An 18285-nucleotide genomic window follows, 5' to 3' on the forward strand; every position below is an offset into this window, starting at 1 on the left:
CACAGTACACCGTTTAAATGTAAAAAAAAATAAAAATAAAGGTTGGTGCAGAAGTGTCAAGATTAAAGAGAAAATGCAACCATATTTGACTTACATTAATTCTACATTATAATAAAAGGCCAAGAGAATTCTGAACACACAAACATGCATCAGCGCTTGAGACGCGTCACTTGTGATTAAACAGCCAAACCTTTCATGCTTACCTCTGAAATATTGACACATGCAAATGCAGACACAACGTTCCACTCCTGAAAATGAGAAATACACAGACGTTACATATAAAGTGGATGCAGATCATCAGTTTGCTGAATAAAGTACTAACCTGCTTTAATGTACGGCTATGACCATCTCAAGCTCTCTTATCAGGATAAATCATACAAATGTATTAAAGAAGGATTTAATCCATTTAACAATCATTTGAGTTCTTTAATAACCAGATGAGCCTGTAAAAGCGGATCTCTGGGAAAAGCAGGAGAACATCCGGATCTCATTCAAACAACAGCCCGTCTGCATTCAAACTCATTCATTATTGGTTCATTTATTAAGCTGTTATTTACCCAAAATATACTGCATATAATTACAATTAACACAGGAAGCATAAATACAGGGGGTGTAGACACGGTTTAACCCTTTCAGAGCCAACGCAGTTTTGTCTCTCGGTTTAGTTTCTGATGGTTTTGTATTACTATAATTATCATCCTATTTGTCTTTAAGACCAGATATATACATTAATACATTTTGCTAGAACACTGTGCAAATCTTCGTATGATTGACAAACGTTTGCAGAACAGTTTTAGTTTTGCATAAATTAAAAACATGAACAGAGACTGTCATCCTTCAATGTTCATTGCTTTTTATATATATATATTCATTTATTTTTGTATATTTTCCTGTGCATACACAGGAAGGAAAGATAACGCTCAGCAGCAAACAGTCGTATCGAAGAATAATTCATCCAAAAATGAAAACCGTCATTTGGTTTTGAACCGATATGCTGAAGAATCTCCATGCAGCTCTTTACCATAGAACAGCAGCATACATTCATTCATTAAAAAATTCAACAAATGCGTAAGAATTTTCCATTTTGGGAGAATTATTCCTTTTTAAAAAACTATTACCACTTGTAATGTTATGAGTATTTTCTCTCTCTACACTTCGATCATCATATTTTACATGAAAAAGCACCTTTTTTGAAGATACCGTACATTTTTCTTAAAAAAGAAAAAGTAAATAAAAACCTCCTAATCTCCAAGTTGACTACAAAATAATTACAATATATGTACAAAAATGGATGCGTTGATGATCACGGCACGTTAGTGAGAGAGATGCATCATGGGAAACGGCGTTCTTGGGAGTTTCATCAGACGTTTATACACTCCTTATAAACTCGTGATTGTTTCAGAGCAGTTCCAGACGCAGTCCTCGGCTTAGGCTTGGTTTTCCGGTCATGCCGCGAGAGGGATTTGATGACGTCATTGGCAACAAACACATCACTGGAATGTTAAATGAGAAGAGGGTGGTAAAAAAACAAAACCAAAGCAACTCGAGCAGTCGGACATGTTCAATATGGCATCCGTCAAGAGAATTCATGCCAAGAGAAAATAATTAAACCTAACAGGAGAACGAACAGGTAAAGCCACTGTCCTTTCCATGTCACGTCTTTGAGCGTTTCTCCACAGATCTCCTGCTTGTTCACACTGGGATAAACATGCGTGACGCCGACGGCCCGATGATCGAGACGTCGGACAGAACTGGGAAGTGCAGGTGAGCGTGTGCTTTGAATGTGAAGTGATGCGAATGGATCCGATGGGAGTTTCACGTGGATTTCTGCCGGTAGTGAAGCGTCAGGTCGCCGCCGCTCTTCCAGATGAAGTGCTTCACCGTTCGCAGGTCCATGTTGGGATCCAGAACCTTCCGAAAGAAATGCAACACGTCAGGAAGACGCATTCGGTTCATTTTTATACACGGGGATCTGAGATCTAGGAGATTGCACTTTGGCATGAGTGGTTAATTAGGAAAATAACACAAGCATTTAGCAGGTTTATTGGTCTGATTAGCACACATGCAACAGCATTACTGATGATGTCCTAGTTGATACTGAAATGTAAAAAACATATGAATACCAATAGGGATGCACTGATATTAACATTTTAGCCGATACCGATAACTCTTTATATTTGAAAGCCGATAACCGATATATTGGCCGATAAATCTAAATCCAAGTTTTTATATAATTTTTGAGAGCCTGATTACAAAAACAAAAGTCTCACCATTAAAAGCCGTGTCCCAAACACACAATTACAATGTTCTCATTATAATTTATGTAACCGATATGACAGACTTGCGCTGCACATGTTGCACTGAACTGTATTTTTCAATCATATTTCAAGTAATTCAAAACCATCATGTTGAACAGTGAACATCTGAAGTGTCTCAGCTGAAGGAAATAATACATTATTTATCGGCTTTAGTATATCAGCCTAATTTTCTTATCAGGCCGATAACGATAACATTAAAAAGGATCATATATCGGCCGATACCGATATGGTGTCTGATATATCATGCATCCCTAAATACCAATCTTTCAACATCATCAGCTAAATAATCTTAATTCTGTCATTGTGAAGAGGTGCCATAGCCAATCTTAACTGCTTGATTGTTTGTATTATTGCAATATGTAATTATATTATTGCCCAGCTCTGATCTGCTAAATGCAACTATAAGGCATAAAGATATTGTAAACATGAACATTAGGGATGCACGATATATATCAGCCACCATATCAGTATCGGCCAATATATGTTCATTTTTAATGTTATTATCGGCCTGATAAGAAAATTTGGCTGATATATTAAAGCTGATAAATAATGTATTATTTCTGAGACACTTCAGATGTGCACTGTTCGACATGATGGTTTTGAATTGCTTGAAATATGATTGGAATCACTTCAAAAAAGGAAAATACAGTTCAGTGCAAAATGTGCAGCGCAAGTCTGACATATCGGCTACATAAAATTATAATGAGAACATTATAATTGTGTGCTGGGGACAGGGCTTTTAATGCTGAGACTTTTGTTTTGGTAATCAGGCTCTCAAAATTTTTTATTTAGATATATCGACTTTCAAGCATAAAGAATTATCAGTTTTCCAAAATGTTTATATCGGTGCATCCCTAATTAACATCATGCTCTTCTTTGAAACAATGTTGTTAGTAATCTTTAAGTTTAAACAAAGGTTCCTGTTCGGACGCATGTTGAGATTAAAAAATAGCTTCAAGAGTGGGTAAATTTCACTGGTACTGCAATCGAAACTGTAACCACTAATCTGACTGTGTGAAAGCGATGGACTGAACAGTCCTGCACTGGTATTGGTGTGTTCATCTGAGACACACCTGATCCTGACAGAGCAGCTCGATCTTCTCCTCCGCTAGCACTGCCATGTCCTCCTCCTCTTTCTGCTCGCTGGGCTTCTCTCCGGTCGAACCGCCCGTCTGAGACTCGCTGTCCAGGTTAATGATCTTTTCATACACATGTTCCATCACCTTCCTCACCTGTAACATGTCACTGGCCGACAACCGATCCCTGCAAACACACACACACACACGGCTATGCATTCTGATGCGGTTTTCATTTACATCCAGAACGGTTGCATCCGGTCGCTTCAGACTGAAACATCTCTCTCTCTCACACACACACGCACACACACACACACACACACACACACACACACACACACACACACACGTACTTCTTTAACGTCTTTGCTCCGGACGATGAATGTGGTTGGAGGTAGAAAGGGATTTTGTTGAATTTGGGCATGTTTTTCTGTAGGAGAATTAAATAAATGTGCTTTAAATAGCAGAAATCAAAAGTATAAGACATTTCTTGTAGACGTGACCAGGATCTTACGTCCACCGTGATGTCGATGACCCACTGCGGGACCGTCTCGTTGAGTAACATGGACTCAGTTTCTCCGCCGGAGTCTCGACACAACAGCCTGCACAAAGACACACTCGTTTCATCACTGAACACCAGCATCTGAAGACATGATTAAACAGGAAGACACACACACACACACCTGAATAATGTCCTTCCTCCCGCTTCCCCGAAGATCACCGGAGTGTGTGGCGGCACCTGAAAATATCCGTTTCCTTTCTGTATCCGGCTCTCATGTTCACCGTTCACTGAGCAAACACACAACATATGCCATCATCATCATCATCATCATCATCATCTGAAGAAGAAACTTATAAATATATATAGTAATTATAAACTTGGATATTATTATTATATGTAAATAAATATAAATGTTATATTGTATAAACATTAAATGCAAGTTTATAATTACTGTATAATATTAATAATAATAATTATAATTATTATTATTATTATTAATATTATATGTAGATTTATATTATAATAATTATTATAAGTAATAAATATGTGTATATATGTATAATATATAGTAAATAATTGTAATATATAGTAAAACATTATATATAAATATATATATATATATATATATATATATATATATATATATATATATATATATATATATATATATATATATATATATATATATATATATATATATGTGTGTGTGTGTGTGTGTGTGTGTGTATACATACAGTGCTATGCATAAGTTTAGACAACCATGCTAAAGTTGACTAAAAAGAGGAATAAAAAATCATATTTTGCAAATTGAACTTAATGCCTTATTTGAAAAAATTAGGAAAAATCCAACCTTTAAGGACACCAATTTTCTTTGTGAATGAATAATGTATCGTAAATAAATAAATGTTCTTCCTTAAAAAACAGGGTGCATAAGTTTGGGCACCACTATGTTAAATTCCCATAGAGGCCGGCAGATTTTTATTTTTAAGTATTTTTTTAATTTTTTTTTTTAGGATACTATGCATCCTGATAAAGTTCCCTTGGCCTTTGGAATTAAAATAGCCCCACATCATCACATAGCATTCACCATACCTAGAGATTGGCATGGTTTAATTTCAGTTAGCCTAAAAGCTAGTTTGATTTGCATTGCTCTCAATGCAAATCAAACTAGCTTTTAGGCTAACTGAAATTAAACCATGCCAATCTCTAGGTATGGTGAATGCTATGTGATGATGTGGGGCTATTTTAATTCCAAAGGCCAAGGGAACTTTATCAGGATGCATAGTATCCTAAAAAAATTTTTTAAAAAATACTTAAAAATAAAAATCTGCCTGCCTCTATGGGAATTTAACATAGTGGTGCCCAAACTTATGCACCCTGTTTTTTAAGGAAGAACATTTATTTATTTACGATACATTATTCATTCACAAAGAAAATTGGTGTCCTTAAAGGTTGGATTTTTCCTAATTTTTTCAAATAAGGCATTAAGTTCAATTTGCAAAATATGATTTTTTATTCCTCTTTTTAGTCAACTTTAGCATGGTTGTCTAAACTTATGCATAGCACTGTACATACATACATATATATTTATTTATTTATTTATTTATTTTTTGATAAAGTGTTATATATTATAAAAAGTTATATCCAGGTATATTATTATTATTATTATTATTATTATATAAACACTAATAATAATTCTTAATATTATATATGTATATAATAATCAATCTTGTGTGTGTGTGTGTATATATGTATATGTATATATATTTCTTTCTTTTTTTTACAGAAAGATAGATAGTGCTACTAATAATATTTATAACAATATCTATATTCATTTTAACAAAATAACCAAGTTTATAATTCCAGAATAATATATCATATTTTGTATAATTAGAATATATAATAAATATGATACTGCAAGTATAAACTTACAATATAAAATATTTATATTTGTCAATACATATATATTTATTTTATACTATTAAATATTATAATCAGTGTTTTTTTTAGATTTGGGAAGAGTGTTTTTACCGCTCCCATGATTCAGTTCGCTCTCCTCGTCCATGGGGTTGATGTGTGTGCGAGGCCAGTACTCCAGCAGAGCCTGAAGCAGAAGCCCGCCCAGATTCACTGCGCCACAACAAACACATTAACACACCTTCAGGATTTACCGTCACCATAAACATAAGCCTCTGGAGGTCGTTCTCACGTTTGGGGTCGGATCCGTCAGGACTGGTGAATCCGGCGTCTTTAGCAGAAACCCAGGCCGCAAAACAGTCGCTCTCGTCCAGCGTTATAGTCAACATCTGTCAATCAAAAGCCAAAAGATTCCTCACAGACCTGACAAACACTAAATCTGTGTTGAAAGGCTCCCACACATCGGTTAACGTCAAATTCAAGGACCTTTCAAGCACTTTCCAGGTCCAATACCCTCAAATTCAAATTTTTTTTTTCTTCAGATTCACAAACTTTCAAGGATTTCAAGGACCCGTGGGAACCCTGTGAAACACCGACTCACCCCCGTCTTCAGATCCACTGAAAACCAGTTCGGCACATAAACCATCTTGAACCTTTTCTTGATCTCTTCATCAAACTCCATCTTCCCCAAGTCTTCAACTTTACAAGCCTGAAAACCATCAGAAAGCAAACCAGTTACACGACAACTAGCATTCGAATCACTCAATGAATATAAACGTTAATCTAACACGGTACCTTGAGCACATCCCAGTATGCCACATTATTGTTGGTGTCTTTGGTCAGAATGTGTCTTTTGTCATTCAGAATGTGGCACTGAATTATACTGGCGCCACCTAGAGGTCAAGACATCAAATCAACATGCTGAAGATACGGTTTAAAGCTGATCATCATACATATCCTAAGTCATTTTTATGTTTATGTTTCACTGGATGATACGCCAACATACATCGCTGTGTAGAATACAATGAAAACTGTCAAGCTCATTTCCTGGTGTCTTTAACACACTAAAGAGACAATTCAAGACTGAAGTGCATCATGCAAGCAGTCGTACCTTTAATAACCTGTTCGGGCTGCGTGTACAGAGGCGTCAGCGGAGCGCTGCAGTCGTTGTCATAATCTCCAGACGCTCGGAAATTATGGATTCCCTTCAGAGACTGTGAAACAGAGAAACAAAAAATCTATATAGACATTGAACATAAAACCAAGATTTGCCAAGAGAACCAAGAGTTATATCGATAACTAGACGATATTCTGCTGTGTGTTTATTGTGTTGTACGTTGGCAGGTTTAGGACTGACTCCTAAAGTCTTTGCTATTCTTCATATTCTGTGTGTTGGTCAGTTCACAGCAGTGACACTAATCATCTTTTCCAATAAGTTTCAATATATTTTTACCTTTAATGGGCAGTTTTACCTTTATAAAGTAATTTTTTCTAACCTAATTAAATGTATGCATCATCTTTTGCATCAAATTATTACAATTAATGAATAAATTCAGTTAGAATAGTAATGCACAATAGAGCTGTTGCCAATCAAAATGCATCTTTGCAGTGCAGAGGAAACTGAAGTGGATATAGATGCTTTTACACAGACTGTTTAATGCAGATCAGAGGGACATGAATGTGTTTAACCGGCTGTTACACATGCAGAAATAATGTTTTGATGTTTTAAACATAAAACGTTGAATATTGATAATAGAAATTATTTTAAAAATAAAGATATTTTAAATGTGAAATTAAAACCGCCAGTAGGTGGCAGCAAGTCACTGTTAATGAGTGAGTCATTGAATCATTTATTCAACTGATTCATTCAAAACAGCTGATTCATTCAGGAACGAAGCATTTGACTGCCTTATGAGTGAGTCATTGAATCATTTATTCAACTGATTCATTCAAAACAGCTGATTCATTCAGGAACGAAGCATTTGACTGTCTTATGAGTGAATCATTCATGATTCAGTAATGAAACACCGCTGTGTTTTGCTCAGAGATGCAAAACAGTCCTGTGGCTTTATTTTGACCAATATATTCGTTGGCGATATGGTTAATGCTGTCATTTTTGCTATGAGAGATATTTTTGAGGATGAAAAGCATGAACTTGCGTGTATGTGCGAGTACTAATGGCCATGCATGATTCGACCACTTAAAGATACGACCTGTGGACATAACTAAATAACTGGAAGATGATGACACCAGAATCCAGACACAATCATTTTTACACCGTGTCCTAACTACGCGCGATAAAAAGCCTCTTCTCCATGTTAATCCGAGTGTTTGTCCTAACCAGCCGCGACGGCGACACGCGACGAGTCTATTTTAGAAACGGTTTCTATTTTTCTGCGACGTCGCGCTGGAACAACAAACACAAAGTGTGGCGATGATGATCTCAGGCACTGTTTATGTGCTTTATTTAATGTTAAAAGCGTGTCATGTGACTCTGAATATCATTTAGTGCTCCAGCTTTGAAGCTGTAAAAGCAACAGTGGATAATTCACCTCAGATCTTCAAATTAAACAAATGGAAACAAGAACGTTCAAACTGTGAACAAACAAGTGTATTCTTTGACAAAGATTGTTTTAGTAACTCAGTAGCCTGTTTTTTAATAATGTTTAAATGGTGTAATATTTGTGAATTTGATTATGTAGCTATTTATCCATTTTCTTGCGAGTGCCGTCAAGAATACTCTCTGGTGCCGCGAGACTCCGCCCACACACTGTTCTGATTGGCTGACTCCACCCACACGCTGTTCTGATTGGCTGACTCCACCCACACGCTGTTCTGACTGGCTGACCCCACCCACACGCTGTTCTGACTGGCTGACCCCACCCACACGCTGTTCTGATTGGCTGACTCCGCCCACACTGTTCTGATTGGCTGACTCCACCCACACACTGTTCTGACTGGCTGACTCCGCCCACACTGTTCTGATTGGCTGACTCCACCCACACGCTGTTCTGACTGGCTGACCCCGCCCACATACTGTTCTGACTGGCTGACTCCACCCACATGCTGTTGTGATTGGCTGACTCCACCCACACGCTGTTGTGATTGCTGACTCCACCCACACGCTGTTCTGATTGGCTGACTCCGCCCACACGCTGTTGTGATTGGCTGACTCCACCCACATGCTGTTCTGATTGGCTGACTCCACCCACACGCTGTTCTGATTGGCTGACTCCACCCACACACTGTTCTGATTGGCTGACTCCGCCCACACACTGTTCTGATTGGCTGTGGGTTTTGATTGACTTTGACGCATCTTGCAGTCGCGTCGCGTCTAGTGTGGACAGACACATTATTTGTCGCTGGAATCTTATCGCATTGCGTCTGGTTAGGACACGGTGATGCAAATGTCTGCGCCTGCTCTTACATAAAGAATAGGGTGGATAACATGCAACACAAAAGATGACCTTAAAATAATAGCACTGGACCACATCCAGGGAAAGGCGACACTAAATAATGACCCTCGTGCGTAAACGAGCGCGCTGCACAATACTGAAAGCTCAGTGTGTGACGTCACCACAGCTGGAGCAGGTGCTGTTTCCGCTCACGTCACGCCGGACACCAGCTGCACTCACCCATTTATTAACCGTGGACTTCGTGGTGGAAACCCAGATGGCCGAATGCGGATCAGCTGACCTGTCCAGCTCCATCTGGAAGACACCCAAGCACATTCACACTTCAGTAACTTTACCTTACTCTCCATTACCTGGTCGCGGTCCACAGCTGCCGCAGGTGTTTGAGGCATAAACTTCCACCCTAGATCTGAAGTCTATGGAGATCACTTTATTTTTCAATATTAACAATACAACATATATCCTATACATACTTGACACACTTTGTATTACACTCTATGCTTGTGGGTTGTTGTCAGACGGAAACCTTGTATCTCCAAAAATGCTACTTTGCAGGAAATGGAAAAAACACTTTTTTTTTTTAAAGTAATTAAACACCATGTTGTCAAAGTTGATATTGTGACTAAGTATGGTCAGACATTTGCATGTGTATTATTAACATTTGACCAAAATCAAGCTCAAATGTAGTTTTGACCAGCGAATTTTGTACAGTTTTGATCATTTGAGTCATTAGAACGGCCACATGAGACAGTAAGTGCACGCATAATGTTTTCTTCAACTAACAGGTAATAAAGTAGCTATATGTGGGCGCGTATTAATAAAGACGAAGTGCTTCACACAGGCTATTTAAGACAGTATTTACTAGACTAAGACACTCTTCTCTGCTCCTCAAATACATAAAACATTAGCCTTTATATACGTATAGTGTTTCTTGAGTAAAGAAAATGTTGTCCTTATTAAAAGAACCAGTTCTTTATTTACCATTACTTAGAAAACAAGCAGCGACGCTCCAGAACGTGTTCATTCATGACAGAGGTGGGCGGAGTTATAAGGTTTGACTGACAGTTTGAGGAGCCAATAGAGTTACGAGATAGAGTCTTAATACTTTTCATTGCTTAAAAATTTGCAAAACCCACAGACAGATGTAAAGAGTGACCAATAGTAATGATTTATGAAAACAAATCAAAATGACGAAACATGGGAGATAACAAGGTTTCCACCCGACAGCGACAATATAACTTTTGATTGTGGACTTCAGACAATATGTTTTACTATTCTCCTCTATCTTTATCCTGTTAATATTGTAAATAAACAGATATCTGACCACAAAAATGACTTATATTTTAATAACCATGAAGTAAAACCTACAATAAACATACCAGCTTACCATTCTATATATATCTATATATATATATATGTGTGTGTGTGTACGTATATATAAAATTATATATATGTGTGTGTGTGTGTGTGTGTGTGTATGTGTGTGTTTATGTATGTATGTGTATATATGCATGTATGCATATATACACACACACACATATATACATATATGTTACAACAGAAATCTGACTCTTAAATATGAAGTTAAATAAACTTCCATCATTTTTCTATAGTATTTGACTATCATACCTTCAACACGGGCGCTTTCTCTTCACAGATCAGCACACGGATGTCAGGGTTGCGCAGGTCTGTGCAGTAGATCTTGCGGTCGCGACCCCCCGAATACACGTGTGTGAAGGCCTCGTTGACCTGCAGCGCCCAGACGCCCTCATCATGAACGCGGTACGTGGCGATACACCTCTGCTGACCCAGAGACCACAGCCGGATCGTCCCGTCAGAACTCCCTGAAAGACACTGAACACACACACACCAGGGCTGAACACAACAGCACAGAACTGGACTGGACTAGCGGTGCGTTCAAGTCATCTCGTTAAGATTGCATTTACGAGTTGAGCGCACATGAACGCCACCACAATGCCGTAAATACGAGTGGGATTTTCTTTACGAGTTGAGGCCGTCACTGAGAAAAATGGCATAATAACACAATACTTAAAGGTATTTAGCAGTGATATTGCTAGACTTTTCTATTTACAGCGAAGTAAGCTAAATGCCTGCACAGAATATGATGTCCTTATAGTATGACAATGAAACATGTAACGATAAAGTTTGTAGTGGCTTCATAAATTAATTAAAAACATAAAAAACCAAAGTACACCTGATGCACATTTCTTTGTTCTACATTTTCTAGAACTAGAGTTTAAGAACCTTGCTGTATATTTGTGTAATTAATTAAGAGAAAGTACACCGCCATCTTACTCCGACGAAAGTGACTTCGTAAACACGACTTCCCACCTCGTAAGTACGAACTTCCCAGGAGGACTTGAACGCTTTGATCTCTTCTACAGTCAACAAGAACAAGGGCCAGATTTACTAACAGCTTGCGCCAGTGCAAACCCTCTTTTGGCGTTAATAAACTACTGTCAGGATTTACTAAAGACACGCAGTGCAAAATTAGCGCTGAAAAGGCATAGACTGAGTTGTTTTTATGGCTGATCTTATTGCATTTGTAGGAGTTTCCCTTTCAAACGCAAAATTTATAGGAGGAGAGTATTGAAATGAATCACGCAACACCATTTACTAATGTTTGCGCTAGTCAATTTACTGATATTTGCACCATTATTGAAAGCCTCAAAAAAAGCATGTCTTAAGCCATTTTGCGACATGGCTGCAATAGTTGCTGCTAGGAGACACCACAGAGAACAGAGAGAGCGTGGTCGAAGGGAGAAAATGTTTTCCACTCGTATTCATTTCTTTGGAATGCCAGAGGAAGACGTTATCCGAACATATCGTTTGCCAAGCCATGTTATTTTTAATTTGCTGCAGGAAATAAAAGACGACTTGAGTCGCAATACCTGAAGACTATAAAAGACGCAATACCTGGTGTAGTCTCGCGTAGCCAGACCTTCAGACTGACGGCAGAAGGTCTGGACTCTATCGCAGCTTTTCTTGGCCAAGAGGACGTTTGACTGACATATAACGCAACCAATCACAGTTCGTTTTGTTCCGCGTCATGTTTAGGGGCGTGCCAATATAATGTCGATGTCCCTACAATAACAGACCGGCGTGCATTTAATAAATTATTCATTCAAGAACGTTGTGCAAGTTTACTGCAACAATGTTGACAAACTTGACATACTTTTGAAAATCCAACGTTTAGTTGATCCTGGTAAGCGCTCATTTGTCTCAGTTGTAAACACAACGGCTTTCTTCTTCCACAAGGGGTTTTGCCGTCACGGCATTTGTTTCCAGACGGACCGTTAAAGAACGCGACACACACGTCTCGCGGACATCCTGTAGAATTCAACCAATCAGGTCGCGACTTCGAAACTCCTGAAGTGTTTCCAGAAAAGTGTGCCATATGCATCAGACGTTTAGCCAACGTTCCGTGGGCACGTCTGAGGCTGAGACTATACCTGGTGCATCAAAACTTCTTGCAACCCTTAATTTTTTGTCCTCTGGCTCTTTTCACTGTACTGTGGCTCTTCTTCAGCTGGGATTTCACAGTCCCAATGCTAATTTGCGCTGCTCTTGGTAGATTGCGTTGTTCATTATGTAAATTATTTGACTGTGTTAGAGCAATAGATCACGCGCAAAACTTGCCACTCCCATCGGCACATTTGTGGAATTGCGCTCTCATGCTAATTTGTCCTGTTTGGTAAATCTGACCCTAAGATTGGTGTTTATAATTGGTGTGAATAAGATTGAACATGCGTTGTTAAAGGGGGGGTGAATTGCTGTTTCATGCATACTGAGTTTTTTACACTGTTAAAGAGTTGGATTCCCATGCTAAACATGGACAAAGTTTCAAAAGTTAAGTTGTACGTTTGAAGGAGTATTTTTGTTCCAAAAATACTCCTTCCGGTTTGTCACAAGTTTCGGAAAGTTTTTTTCGAGTATGGCTCTGTCTTACGTAAGATAGAGCGGAATTTCCTTATATGGGTCCTAAGGGCACTTCTCCGGTAAGATCGCGGCCAAGCGCGCACTCGCAGACCAGAGAGAGAAGAGAGCGAAAGCAGTACGTTACCTCAAAGCGCTCTGCTCGGCTTTTAGGGAAGTCAATGTCACCAAAGAAGTGGGTTTTTGGTTGGCAGGGCAAGACAACCCTGCACAGATTCCCAAAGAACCCAGCGTTAAGGGAATAGTGGATGGAGTTTGTTTTTTCGAAGCATCAACAGAGGTTGTGCACGACTCTTTGTTCCCTGCATTTCGACGATGATTGTTTTATAAACAAAGCCCAGATCGTCTAATGCTTAAGGATCGAGCAGTCACGGTGAGTAAACTACTTCAAATGTCTCTCTGTGTTGTTGTTAGATCAGTTAGCACAGCTATAGCACACCGCCCACACGGCCCGCCCCCAGCCGCTCGGTTTTTTCCGGAAAGACTCGGTACAGCCAATCTTTAACTTATAAATATAATAAAACTAAAGACGTTTTGGAGATATGAAGGATGCAATACTACTCTATAGGTACTCAAGATTAACAGGAGATTGAGTGAAAATGAGCATTTCACCCCCCCTTTAAACAGTTGAAATATTAACCTCAATTATAAGGGGGAGTAGAAGAAAATATTTTAGCACATGTCTTGATCTAACCTGAGTTCCATCTCGGTTTAGCAGCAGTGATTTGACGTTGTCTGAATGTCCTTTCAGTTTCATTAGTTTGGCACAGGTGCGCGGGTCCCACACTCTCAGAACCTGAAGTGAGAACAACCAATCAATTAAATAAAGACAATGTGAAATTATCGGCACCTGAAGAATTCAGGGGATGGATGGATGGATGGATGGATGGATGGATGGATGGATGGATGGATGGATGGATGGATGGATGGATGGATGGATGGATGGATGGATGGATGGATGGATGGATGGATGGATGGATGGATGGATGGATGGATGGATGGATGGATGGATGGATGGATTATTGCTCTGCACAACCCAGGTGTATCATTCTATTAGGGCTGTCAAACGATTAATCGCATCCAAAATAAAAGTTTGTGTTTACATAATTTATGTCTGTGTACGGAGTAATTATTTTCTATATATAAATACACACACATGCATATATATATTTAAGAAAATGTGTTATTTATATATAAAATATTTATATATAATATAAATTATATATAATATAAATATATATACACAGTATATACATGCAAATATTTCTTAAATATATACATGCATGTGTGTGTATTTATATATAGAAAATAATTATACACCGTACACACACATGTATTATGTAAAAACAAACTTTTATTTTGGATGCGATTAATCGCGATTAATCGTTTGACAGCCCTACATTCAATACATACTGAAATGAAACTGAAACTAACTTTATTTACTCTTTTAATATGTCCCTGATCAAAAAAGACTGCAAATATAATCAAGGCTGCATAACAATAATGTTAACCAAAAATGCATGGCAAAAATTGAGATTTATCACTGAGATTATTTCACTCAGAAATTAAATTAGAATGTCAAACCTTTTCAGTGGATCCCGACACTATAACGGTCCCCATCTGATTCATGGCCAAACTGTAGATGGAGTCCTTGTTCCCGCTGAGAGAAGACGCTGTATAGCATAAAGAAAGAGATATTTATCTTTAAACACAAACTTAAATCCAGGATTCAGTGATTCTTTAATACAGATTTTGGGTCTACTGATAAAAGGCACCAAATGAAAGTGTAAAGTAACTTATTTCATCTATTGTTTGGATCGTGATTGCAATAGACCAGTGGTTCCCAACCTTTTCCAACTCGCGGCCCACACAACCAAACACGCAAGTTTCCGCGGCCCACTGCAAGAATTGTAACGGACCCGACTATTTTTGGGTTATCGAGCCCAGGATCAAATCGGCTGCTCTAGCCTTCATGCAGAAATATCAGACTTTTGTCCCATTGCTATGGTCACCAAGTCAATCATTGCAATTTTGAGAGTTAAAGGGATAGTTCACCTAAAAATGTTTAATTCTGTCATCATTTACTCACCCTCAAGTTGTTCCAAACCTGTATAAATGTATTTGGTTCTGCTGAACACAAAGAAAGATATTTTGACAAATATTTGTAAGCAGGGCCTAAAACTAACTTTAGGCCCTAAAACTAACGAATGGCCGGTGACTTAAGAAAACTTACTAGACTTAAACATGAATTTACTGACCATGAAACCAAAATTTTAGATACCAGTGAAAATTCACAATTCTCTATTTCAATTTCAATGCCACAGCTGAAACTACTAGCCTAACTAGATATAAACTTAAAACATTATTAAAGAAAAGTAACGGTAGTTTTCAGACAATGAATAAAGTAATCAAATGTAAAACACTAGATAGTCTTATGTATAAATTAAACAGATCAATTCTTATTAAACTTACAAAAGTTATTAAGGCCAAGAGCAGAGAATGATATTTTTCTTTGTCCTTTGTTGTTTGATTAACATTAAAATCAGAAAGAAGGAGAAATATTAGGCTGCTGTCACTTTAACCCTTTGACTGTCACCCCCCCCCCCCCCTCTCTCTTTTTTCCGCATAGACAAAAAAATCACTATACAAACTTAAATGGTTGTAATTCAAGAATGCTTTGGAATATAGACATATGGTTGGTCTTGTTTTTAAGAAGACATTTGCCAGATTATTGTAGAAGTGAAATAAATTATGAAAGTGAAAAAGAAAAAAAGTTATATAAGTTTGAGTTTATGAAAATATAGAATGTAAAAATATAATTATTTATATTTTATATAAAATATATATATTACAAAATATATTTTACTCTAAAACTGCTAAAAAAAAAATTAAAGCCAAAAATCTAAACAAGTTGTGTTCCAAATTTTAGGTTGATATCTCAAAAAATGAGCTTTCAGTAAGATTTTATTTGGGCGCAGTACCAAACTTTTTCACTAGATGGACAGCCAGCTTCTTTACTGACTTTCATATATGTTTTGAGTGATCTGAACCATGTATTTCCATAATTTCATACAATTTATGAAGTATACATCCTATTCAGAAATAGTATGGGTGTTTTGGCAGTATTTGATTTGATTTCAACCTCTAATAAACATAAAAAGAGCACATATGTGCGTTATAGCTCGCTGCCGCTGCGTGCCGCATCACAAATCGAGAATCCATAAAAAATTTTTTTATATTCTAAACATTTTCAGACCATTTTTTTTTCATAAAATTTAATTGGTGTTTTCTTTTGAACTCTTGGCATTAAAAAAACTGAGGTTTCTACCAATCTTTCATAATTTTTCATGTTTATTTCTATTTCAAAATAAAGGCCTAAACACGCCTAATGAATATGAAATATTCTTGTTGCAAATTGATAAATTACTGCTCCTCTGTCATTTATTTTAAAAAACAGCCACCAAATATGAAAACTAGAGATTGTAAGCTTTCAAATGATATATAGTTTGTCAATATTACTTTAGGTTTTTACTAAGATATTATTGTTCTAAATATATATGGGCAAACGTCCCACCTGTGGGACGGTGACAGTTAAGGGAGAGTGAATGCACGGATCTAATATACTGATACATGAGTTGTCTTTCCTTACTGTTTACATTCACTAAAGCCTTAACCGGCTATGTTTACTAGGATAATGCCGAGACGGGCATTTTGGACACTTTTTTTGTGAAATTGTGGAAGACGAAACGAAAGAGTTCATTTCAGTATTTGTGCGCTGTTGCTTCGGATGCTTACACACATAAAACTCCCCACGCAGCGTGTAAATAACGAATGGAGTTCTCTTTAGGGTCTTCTTGCGCTTGAATCTTTATATTGCCAAGGCTTAAACTTTCATGTTTGGTTACAAACATTCTTCAGAATATCTTCTTTTGTATTCAACAGAATAAAGAAACTTATACAGGTTTGGAACAACTTGAGGGTGAGTAAATGACGACAATTTTCCTTTTTGGGTGAACTATCCCTTTAAATCAATGCTGTCCACACTGCACAATACATCTCTTTACATCCGGTCTACACTGTGTTTATTAACCTCTAAACCTCTGATATTTTGAGTGGTGAGTGGACTAACTTGTCTAACTTAAACACCTCTGATTGGCCGTTGCATTCAAGGACTCAACAGATATGTCTGTGATTGGCTACACTACAAAAGCACGTTGTAAATGGCAACATTTGACGCTCTCCGCAGTGCAAACACAAATACGCACTGGAGCGTTTGCCAATATCCTATTATTACAGCTTCAACTGAGGGTGCTAAGAGACTAACAACTGAAATCCTCACCTAATGCAAAGGTTGGTATCGTTTAGCATGTACTAAACACTGAGATCAGGCTTTCCGGTAAAATAATGTGCAAAGCTAAAATAAGCTCAACAATATAAAGCAACACGGCTGCTTGTTCTCCCACACATGTGAAGACTACCGCTAGCTAGTCACTACTGTATTTTCTGGGTCTAGCTTTAGTCTTTTTGATGTCAGGCATTGCTGAAGATTTATCCTTACTTGTAGATGAAGAAACATCTGCATTTGTCCTTTTCAGCGACCCTGTTGATAACCATTCATCCATGTTTAAATCTGTTGTAGCCTACAGTATGCAGCAAAAGTATTGGTGGTTTATTCTTAACACAACCGAACAGCGAGCGTAAAGAGTGAACACACAGTAACAGTTTAATATCTATTTTCTGTTATTTCATTATATGTTAAACTATTATATGTAATTAGACAGTTTTACATATATTACCAAAATTATTATTAGTATTAATAGTGACTGGCGCCCCCTTGCAATATCGTCGCGGCCCACAGGTTGAAAACCACTGCAATAGACCAATAAATGATCATTTAGTCATAACACTTTACAATAAGGTTTCATTTGATAGAGAACGGTTTAGAAGCGGCTTAACATGAACAAATAATGAATAGTATTTTTATTAACTAACATTAACTAATGCTGTAAAACACACACTGTTCATTATTAGCTAATGCATTAACTAATGTTAACAAATAAGACCTTATTGTAAAGTGTTACAGCCATTATAATATCAAAGAT

General features: G+C 37.4%; 1 protein-coding gene across 4 annotated transcripts in view; it reads right to left on the reverse strand.

The window, feature by feature from the left end:
* Positions 1 to 304: 304 nt before the first annotated feature.
* Positions 305 to 18285, reverse strand: part of wdr48a (WD repeat domain 48a) — a 24787-nt gene continuing 6806 nt past the window's right edge. For 2 of the 4 annotated variants that reach the window (XM_079862480.1, XM_079862481.1), the window contains exons 6-20: positions 17742 to 17783; positions 14768 to 14856; positions 13878 to 13979; positions 10856 to 11080; positions 9449 to 9523; positions 6925 to 7027; positions 6609 to 6706; positions 6415 to 6522; positions 6106 to 6202; positions 5928 to 6026; positions 4078 to 4183; positions 3909 to 3996; positions 3748 to 3824; positions 3392 to 3581; positions 305 to 1911 (exon numbers count right to left, since the gene is read on the reverse strand). In XM_079862480.1, coding sequence (XP_079718606.1) covers positions 1816 to 1911; positions 3392 to 3581; positions 3748 to 3824; positions 3909 to 3996; positions 4078 to 4183; positions 5928 to 6026; positions 6106 to 6202; positions 6415 to 6522; positions 6609 to 6706; positions 6925 to 7027; positions 9449 to 9523; positions 10856 to 11080; positions 13878 to 13979; positions 14768 to 14856; positions 17742 to 17783 — 1595 coding nt within the window. In that variant the 3' untranslated portion in view covers positions 305 to 1815. The remainder of the gene's footprint in view (positions 1912 to 3391; positions 3582 to 3747; positions 3825 to 3908; positions 3997 to 4077; positions 4184 to 5927; positions 6027 to 6105; positions 6203 to 6414; positions 6523 to 6608; positions 6707 to 6924; positions 7028 to 9448; positions 9524 to 10855; positions 11081 to 13877; positions 13980 to 14767; positions 14857 to 17741; positions 17784 to 18285) is intronic. The other 2 variants (XM_079862483.1, XM_079862482.1) reach the window with 1 other exon arrangement.

Source organism: Squalius cephalus, assembly GCF_949319135.1.
Source record: "Squalius cephalus genome assembly, chromosome: 25".
Classification (NCBI taxonomy): Eukaryota; Metazoa; Chordata; class Actinopteri; order Cypriniformes; family Leuciscidae; genus Squalius; species Squalius cephalus.